At 44.1% G+C, this 8984-nt stretch overlaps 1 protein-coding gene across 2 annotated transcripts in view; it reads left to right on the top strand.

Moving 5' to 3' along the window:
• Positions 1–555: 555 nt before the first annotated feature.
• The window catches only part of cnnm3 (cyclin and CBS domain divalent metal cation transport mediator 3), an 11326-nt gene continuing 2897 nt past the window's right edge, over positions 556–8984 (top strand). Inside the window, exons 1-10 of one of the 2 annotated variants that reach the window (XM_023421190.2) lie at positions 556–1277; positions 1372–1706; positions 3434–3610; positions 4072–4229; positions 4861–5004; positions 5089–5247; positions 6020–6189; positions 6961–7057; positions 8246–8376; positions 8842–8968. In XM_023421190.2, the coding sequence (XP_023276958.2) occupies positions 573–1277; positions 1372–1706; positions 3434–3610; positions 4072–4229; positions 4861–5004; positions 5089–5247; positions 6020–6189; positions 6961–7057; positions 8246–8376; positions 8842–8968 (2203 nt within the window). In that variant the 5' untranslated portion in view covers positions 556–572. The remainder of the gene's footprint in view (positions 1278–1371; positions 1707–3433; positions 3611–4071; positions 4230–4860; positions 5005–5088; positions 5248–6019; positions 6190–6960; positions 7058–8245; positions 8377–8841; positions 8969–8984) is intronic. The other variant, XM_023421189.2, reaches the window with a different exon arrangement.

Below are 8984 nucleotides of genomic sequence, written 5' to 3'. Positions count from 1 at the left end.
GAGGAACACGGACTCAAAATGTAGCTTAACTTTACACAGGCTCGCTAAAAAGAGGCTGTGGTATTTTCTTCTTGAATTTTCTTTTACATCAGACTAAGAGATAACTTCACTGCCTGTATGGAGAGTATGAACTTTAACAACCTGCACTTCCTTCAGTCTACATGTGAGTAGACTGTGAATCTTTCCTCAAACCGCACGTTGAGAGTAAATTTACATGAGCTGAATGGAGCTGTAGTCTCTGTAACAGGCTCAGAGTGATGAATGACTTGTTATTATGAAATCTAACAAAGATGGGCGGGAGCTCCTCCTTGTTTTCTAGCGTTTCATTGGCTGTGAGCTCACACCGAGGAGGGGGCGGGGCGATTAAAAACCCCAAAACATTCAGAATCCAGCCCCGTAATGGACGTTGGTCCCGTTTGCCGCGCTTGCGTGTGTGGAGCCAAAATGGCCGCCGCGTAGGTCAGTTGCAGCGTTCGTTTTGTTTGGCTGGCTCACCGCCTCCAGGTGGGCGGGGCCACTGCGGGGAGCTAGAGTCACATGATCCGCGCAGAGCCAGGCTGACCAATTCCAATATGGTGGCCAGCTTGGCAGGTCTACGGTTCCTGTTGATGATATTGTTGTTCTGCGGGATCAGGTACGGCGCCTGCAGCCGGGAAGCTCCGCCGGTCCTGGGGCTGCGACTGGAAGACCCGGCGCGTCTGGTGTGCATGAAGGATCGGATCATCTCGGCGCCAGAAGGAGCCACGTTCAAGCTCCGTCTCTTCGGGACTGATCTGAATGGAAGCTGGCCGTGGGTGGCGTTCGCAGGGGCAGCGGGCGGAGCGGCCGGGGCGGTCGGGGATGCGCCCGACCCGTGCGGGCAGGAGTCCGGCCGGAAGGAGTCCGCTTTCCAGGTGACGGGGGAGTTCGTCCCGGACGAGGAGCACAGCGGGCTGATAACGGTGCAGGTCCGGCAGAGGAACATCTCCGCGGGAGCAGCCGGCGGCGAGCAGACCTACCACCTGTGCGTGCTGAGCGGAGGGAAATGGGCTTCCGTGGGCCCGGACAGACTGCGGATAAACACCGACAAGGGTCTGCCCGCAGAACACATCCCGCCGTGGGGTCTGGCCGCGCTGGTAGTCCTGCTGCTGCTGGTGTGCGGGCTGCTGAGGACAGTGAACCTGAGCCTGCTGTGGCTGGACCCGGTGGAGCTCTATGTCCTTCACAGCTGCGGATCCGAGGAGGAGAAACGGGCCGCCAAGCGCCTGGAGCCAATCAGGAGGAGGGGGAACTTCCTGGTAAGTTCTGTCTGCAGAGAGAGGACGGGATGAAAATACTGTTCTGCTTCTTGATGCCTCTTTTCCCCCCCCCCCCCCATTGTCTCCAACGCAGACCTGCTCTCTGCTGTTCCTGTGTGCGGTGGGACACTCGGTCCTGGGTGTGCTCCTGTACCGGGCTCTGGGCTCCATCCTCTCCGCGGTCTTCACCAGCGGCTTCCTCATCTTCTTCCTTGCTGAGCTGGCTCCTCACATCCTGTGCTCCGGTTATGGCTTCCAGCTGGCGCCGGCTCTCACCTGGCTGGCCCAGGTTTGTTTGGTGCTCACCTGCCCCCTGTCCTGCCCCCTGGGGCTGATCCTGGACCTGGGTCTGAGGAGGGACATCAGCACCTGTGGGATAAGAGAGAGGGCGATGGAGATGATCCGCACGAGCATCAACGACCCTTACAGGTGAAAACAACACACTCACACACAGACCAGGAAGTAAACATGTTCAGTGCTGAAGTTTGAGACTCTAAAAGTGAAGAGAGTATTCCTTTAGAATAAACCCATAAAACCACAGGTGCACACAGTTCCTCAGGTACACGTGGGTTATTCCAGCCCAGACTGACGCCACGATGCTGGGACCAGGTCTCTGTGGGGACCAGGTCTCTGTGGGGACCAGGTCTCTGTGGGGTCCAGACCAACTGTAGGACTCCTGGTTCTTCTGGTTCTTTGTGACTCTGGTTGTGTGTTTGGACTCGTTGTCCTTCTGCAGAACGAACCTGGGTCTGAATAAGAATCTAAACATGCAAAGTGCCTGAAACTGTTGCACAGTACTGTAAATATTTAAGCTTAAAGTTCAGACAAACTTTCTTTTGTTTTTAATCTAGAGAAAGAAGAATAAAGAAAATACAAACTTAAAAAAGAAGCTGTAGTTGAAACTGGGGACGGTTGCAACACTTTCGGTTGCAGTTTCTCTCAGTTAATTTGGACCAGACCAACCAAACGTTTATATATTAACCGTACGTCTGCTAATTACCTATATACTGTGTAAAGATGATTCGTGTTTGAATGGAAGAATTCAGATGTTGAAACGGACCCCAACATATACACTGTTTACAATAATATGACAGTATTATTTATTATGTTGTAATATTTATCAAAGAGCAGTTGCTGTGTGTAGAACATAGCACCTTCCTCGAGTCAACACAGGCACAATTCATCTATTTTATTGCTCATGATGAACAGAACAGACAAATATATTATAAGACCGTGTTCTGTTGTGATCCGGCCGCTCAGCTTTGGGACAGTTACAGTAACTTGTTGCAGCCGTTCCCTCCCTGTCAGCTAGACAGAACAACATGTGCTAGCCGCAGACGCCGACCTTGACACGAGCTAACCCGGTCACTGAGGCGGCAACGAAAACAAGGATTCAAACTTAGCAAGTTTAGAATAATTGGTAGAAAACGTCAGGGAAGCTCATGAAGAAGAAACTGTTATCTCTCCAGCGTGTTTCTGATCAGAGGAAGACTCGATCTCAACCGCTCGTTGTTGAAACCTCCTACTCACATCCATATGAATGCATATACTTAAAGTCAAACATATATAAGTGTGTACATTTACACCTACTTACACCCACTTGTACAGTTCCACATGTGCAACCAATTCTTCTTTTTACCTTAAAAAAACAAACAAACACTAGAATAGTTTATGAACTAAGAGGAATTCATGTAATCCTGTTGATTTACATGAAATCTGATCTAAAAAAAACAATAATAAATTCATAATATAATATAATGAATCACAATAATCCAGTTCTCAACTGTGGGAATTTATGTTTTTATCCATTTTCTTGCAGTTTAAAAATATATAAAAACAACTGGTTTAGTATATCTGTGGCCTGTTTTGAAAGAGTTCATTGTGAACCATCAGTAATGTGATTTAATACTTATTTTTTAGTTTCAGTTATTTTCAGCTTCATGGCTTTTAAGTAAAAAATAAAAAATCACCTTTAAACCACAAGATTAAAATCAGTCACTGGTTTTAATGTTGTGGCTGATCTGTGTTTATATAAAAGTTCTTACCCAGGTGTGTGTCTCTCCTGCCTGTGTGGGGTGGTGTCATGTGGTGTTGTCTGGTGTTGTTTGTGTCATGTGGTGTCATGTGATGTGGTGTCATGTTGTTGTTTGTGTCAGTGAGTTTGTGAAGGAGGAGTTCAGCCGCGGGACGCTGCGCATCAAGACGGTGGAGGACATCCTGACGCCTCTGAAGGACTGCTTCATGCTGCCCAGCTCGGCCGTGCTCGACTTCTCCACCATGTCCGAGATCATGCAGAGCGGATACACCAGGGTGCCCATTTACGAGGAGGAGAGGTTGGCATGGCAACAGGGCCCTTTTTAAAAACTTTGTTTTCATCTTTAGACGAACAAAAGCTGTAGTTTGTTGATGGTAGTTTCACTATTTCCCCAAACTTCAGGAAAAGCAACCAGAGCTCTAAAGCTGAAATGATTAGTTAATTAATCAATTAATTGACAGATCATTAACTGGCAACAATTTTGATAATTTATTAATAATTTTTCAAGCAAAATTCACACTTTTCTGTGACAGTAAATGCAACATATTTTCAAAATAAACAAATAATTAAAAGATGTCAACAATGAGCATTTTTCATCTTTTAGATATTTTATATGCTGAACAATCAATTGATTATTAAAAGAAATGTCAGATGTATTGATAATGAACAAATGATTGGTTACAGCTTCACAGCTGATGGAATAATACTGTCGTACTTGTGTCTTTTTCTTTGTTCACTCACGTGTTCTGGTTTATTCAGGTCCAACATTGTGGAAATCCTGTATGTGAAAGACCTGGCTCTGGTGGACCCGGACGACTGCACCCCCATGACGACTATCACCAAGTTCTACAATCACCCGCTGCACTATGTCTTCAACGACACCAAACTGGACGCCATGCTGGAGGAGTTCAAGAAAGGTGAGCTGTGGACCGCCCTCCTTCGTTGCCATGGAGTCAGTGAGTTAGCTTCGGGCTACAACTTTAGCTCTCTGTTTTAGCCGTTTATCTGTTCACTTTTTCTTCCCCATCAAAACCAAACCGTAGTAGCTATTACCATTCCCTGTTAGCAGCGTACCCATGCGTGTACAGACGACCGTCACTGGATCCATTTGATTCTGAATAAAACTTAAAAACATGATAATTCTCAGGCAAGTTCTGCAGCTGCATGGATCGCTGTTTTTTACCCCCCCAATAATTTCTAAGCCGATCTATGAATGTTTATTTGTAATAACATGGCAGGTAATGATATTCCCGGGAAGTGTAGGCGACACCGATTCTAAAATGATGTGTATCGTGTCTGTGAGGTGAGATTTTACTGAGTTATGACTCACAGAAGGAAAGCAATGTTTGACGCAACCAGGACTTTAAGTTTTCAAAATGAAAATCAAACAGAAGTTCATTTAAAGTCAGTGTGGAAACAGAAATCTCAGAACCTGGTCACATAAAACCAAAAGCGATGTTCGTGTCTAGAAGCTACCAGAGGTTTCGATTTCTTTAAAATGAGCTTAAATTTCTGTGATTTGACCTTTGACCCTTTCACTTCTACCAGGCAACTCTCACATGGCCATCGTCCAGAAAGTGAACAACGAGGGGGAGGGGGATCCTTTCTACGAGGTGCTGGGATTGGTCACTTTAGAGGACGTCATCGAGGAGATCATCAAATCAGAGATCCTGGATGAATCCGACGGATACTGTAAGTCTCTGTAAACGCGTTTGTTTCTTCAGCCTCTGGAGCTCTTCGTTAAAACCTCTCACCCTTCGCCTCCTCCTCCCGTAGTGGACAGGAAAGTGAAGCGGCCCCTCCCTCAGCTGGAGATTCCTCTGGAGCCTCGCAGCGTCCACGAGGAGTTCTCTCTGTTCAAGCCTCCCGAAGGAGAACCCAAGATCCGCACCTCGCCGCAGCTGCTGCTGGCGACGCACCGCTTCCTGTCCAGAGGTGTGTGTTGGCGTCTGTGAATGTTTACTCACAGGCCTGTGTGAATGTGACAGGATGGAAAGATTGAGCGAGATTTACCCGAGTAAATTAGTCACAGTTTAACGCAGCAGTGTAATCATTATGTCACTGTTACGTATTATCTGGGTCTTTTAGTGCCAAACATCAAACCTGTGGATTCATCGTTTCATCGTTTAAATTCAACTTTATTGGACCTGAACTGTGTCGTGTCATTTACGAGCTGCTCACATTTACAAGTTTCAGATTTATCTGTCTTCAACTCCTCAATATCCCCGACACACCAGACGCAGGAGTCATGATAATAATGATAATAACTTAAATATAGCACCTGTAAAAAACTACATTTACAAAGTGCTTTGATAATCGAGGCAGAAGCAATAACGGCAAAAAGCTCGAAGGCGATATAAACAAAAACAGGACAGAGACGAGGTCGAAGACGACATCACATAAAAGCAAGTCTATAAAAATGGGTTTTAAAACGTGGTTTAACAGAAGTCACTGGTTCTGTCTCTTCTCCTTGGACAGGTTATCAATTTATTTAAATCTGATCACATTATAGATCTTATGTATTTCACACTTCAGCCGACAACATGAGACTCGTCTGACAGCAGAACTGTCTGTTTGAATCCAGATGTTTGACGTGTTAACGTCTGAGAATCAGTTCCACAAAGACGCTGAGGTCAGAGTTACTCGAGGTCGACAGTCTGTGTTTGATGCACCGTGTGTCTGACTGTCTGACCTTTGACCCCTGCAGAGGTGGAGCACTTCAGCCCCGCACGTGTGTCAGAGAGGGTCCTGTTCCACCTGCTCCGTCACCCCAGTGTCAACCAGGAAGTGCACTTTGACCCCGGCAACCGGCTGAGCCCGGCCCACTATCTGTACACCCGCAACCACCCGGTGGACTACTTCATCCTGCTGCTGCAGGTCTGTGACACACACACACACACACACACACACACACACACACACACACACACACACACACACACACAAGGACTATCCCACAATCATCTTCACAAATCAAATGTAATAAATAGTTTATAACACAACTATTTTATATATCTATATTTATAATATCCAGCTTTAAGCAGATATATGGACATGATTTTTTATTTAACTGTATTTGTCAACAATTTAATTTCTCTATGAAGATATTTTACATTATTACAACTGTGTTTTATTATATTATCGTTCATTAGTTGTTCCACTCGCAGGTGTCCACAGTTACAGATGCTGATAAATACATTAATAAACACACAACAACTACATTTTAATGTGTTATGAACCATTATGTTTTCTAAGGTTACTGGTTATAAAAGATCTTTAAGTTAAGTGTTGCCAAAACGAGACAAAGATCCAGTCAGAGTCCGAACAGACGACACAGCTGCAGTAACCGACACTGACTGGTTTTGTTTCGCAGCTGGGATGAGACGCAGTGAAAACATCATCCGTCCATGAATCTACTGGAGTATCTCTGCTCATCCTGAGCAGAGATACTGTTTGTTTTCATGACAAGCCTGTTGTTACACCACACACTGACTAGTTGTTGTAATCACAGAGCTGCGGGAGAATCTTTAGCAGCTCAGAGTTCACATTTTCTCCATTTAACAGAAAGAAGGAAACCAGGGAAATAACTATATTAAAATGAGACTAAAGTCTGTTTGTTTGTTTGTTTGTCTGTTTGTTTGTTGTCAGGGCCGCGTGGAGGTGGAGATCGGAAAAGAGGGGCTGAAGTTTGAAAATGGCGCGTTTACGTACTACGGTGTTTCTGCGCTAACGCTGCCATCTTCAGGTGAGATCAGGAACTGCAGGAAGACGTGTGCATCACAGTTACAGAAAGAATCCACCCTGTAAAACATTTTACACTGAGATGATGATGATAATGATTAATAACAATAGTAATAATAACAACTTTAATCCTTTTAAAATCACAAGATTACAAATGAAACAAATCTGGAACAAGACAATAAAATAAAGTAAACTCAGGTGAGATGGAGAATCAGGTAAAAACCAAACAGCTGACGTCTCCATTGGATTAGAGTTTGATTATTAGTGATGTGATCGATGATGTCATCATGTGACACTGTTGTAAGTTGGTTCGTTGACAGTGAATCATTGATGACTTTTATTTGGACGTTGACATCTGACTACAGCAACAACTATTGATTATTTTCATCACTGATCAATCGCTGAGTCGATAAATTGTCATAAAATTGTAAAAAAGAAAATGTCCATCAAAAGATCTCAAATAGCTTTTTCTTGTCAGACCGACCCGACAATATTAAATTTAAACATTAAACAGAGAAAAACAACAAATTCTTGGATCTGAGAAGCTGCAGTCTCATAATATTTGATACTTTTTGTTTATAAATACATAAATAAATTGAATATCAAAACTTTATTTTCCTTTCACACAGCTTAGTGCAGTTCTAAGTGCTTTACAGATGAATGACGAGATGATAATAATAATAGTAATAATAATAATGATAAGGCAGTAAACTAGCACACAGGAAAACTGATGCACATGAGAAATAAAAATGATTAAAATGTAAAAATAAAACCAATAAAATAGATTTAAAAACTTCAAACAACAACAAAAAAAACCCACAGATCCAAGACGTCACAGTCAAGATTCAGTTTCTGTTAAATATCAGCTGATAAATTGTTCTCAGATTTTTTTAAAACCCCAAACAAATCGATCAGTATCAGCCTGAAAAACCGTCATCAGTCAGACTGTGAAATAAAAACATAGTGTCTGTAACGTTTTCTGTCATGTTTGATCATTTCTGCTGAAGTTTAAACATGAAACACCTGATTATTTCAAGCGCATGATTCCTGTTGAGTGATGTTTCACTCTGCTGTGTTTACAGAACCGCATGATGAAGCACAAATGTGGCTATAAAAAGAAACTTGCAGGATTTGCAGATATTGTGCTGACGCGTGTGTGTGTGTGTGTGTGTGTGTGTGTGTGATGTAACAGTGCACCAGTCTCCAGTGTCGACCCAGCGTCACTCTCCCAGGGATCCCTTTGAGTCAGCAGACGCCACCAGCCCGTCCAGCTATTGTCCCGACTACACCGTCCGAGCTCTCACCGACCTGCAGCTCATACGGGTGTGTACACGTCACACCTGGCAACATAAACATTCATGATATAGCTTCATAATAATCATGTCAATTAATATTATCATTAGATAAACATTACATGAACATTACACTTAGTAATTTCACAACAATTAATTGTACAGAGAGCAGCCTCTTCAATCAGGTTGTGGGAGCAGTAGTAGTTTTACATCTCCTCTCTCAGGCTTCTCTCTGGAGCTCTAGTAACATCAGGTCGGTGAGCCAATCAGAAGAGAGGAGGCTCTGAGCCACTTTTCTGATTGGCTGACTGTTTTCTGAGTGAGCCAATGAAAATATAGCAGATTTCAGGTAAAAACACTCAGAGAAACCAAATCCTGTAAAGGTTTGGATGGTGGGTCCAGGTGGGCGGGGCTTGGTGACTGCTTTGTTGTGACATCACAAAGTTCCAGAAGTCCTGACGGCTGATTTTAAGGCTCAGTTTCTTGTGTGTTGCAGGTGACACGTCTCCAGTATTTGAACGCTCTCATGGCGTCTCGTGCCGGCCAGAGTCCAGATCCTCCTGAGATTAAGATCCTGCCCAACAGTCAGACCAAGCTGCTCAACGACAGAAACACCACACAAGGTAGCTTTGCTGTGAA

The sequence above is a fragment of the Seriola lalandi genome, unplaced genomic scaffold (assembly GCF_002814215.2).
Source record: "Seriola lalandi dorsalis isolate HSWRI2012SDOR001 ecotype SW California unplaced genomic scaffold, Sedor1 jcf7180002054666, whole genome shotgun sequence".
Taxonomy (NCBI): domain Eukaryota; kingdom Metazoa; phylum Chordata; class Actinopteri; order Carangiformes; family Carangidae; genus Seriola; species Seriola lalandi.
This window is presented reverse-complemented; position numbering and strand designations above follow the sequence as displayed.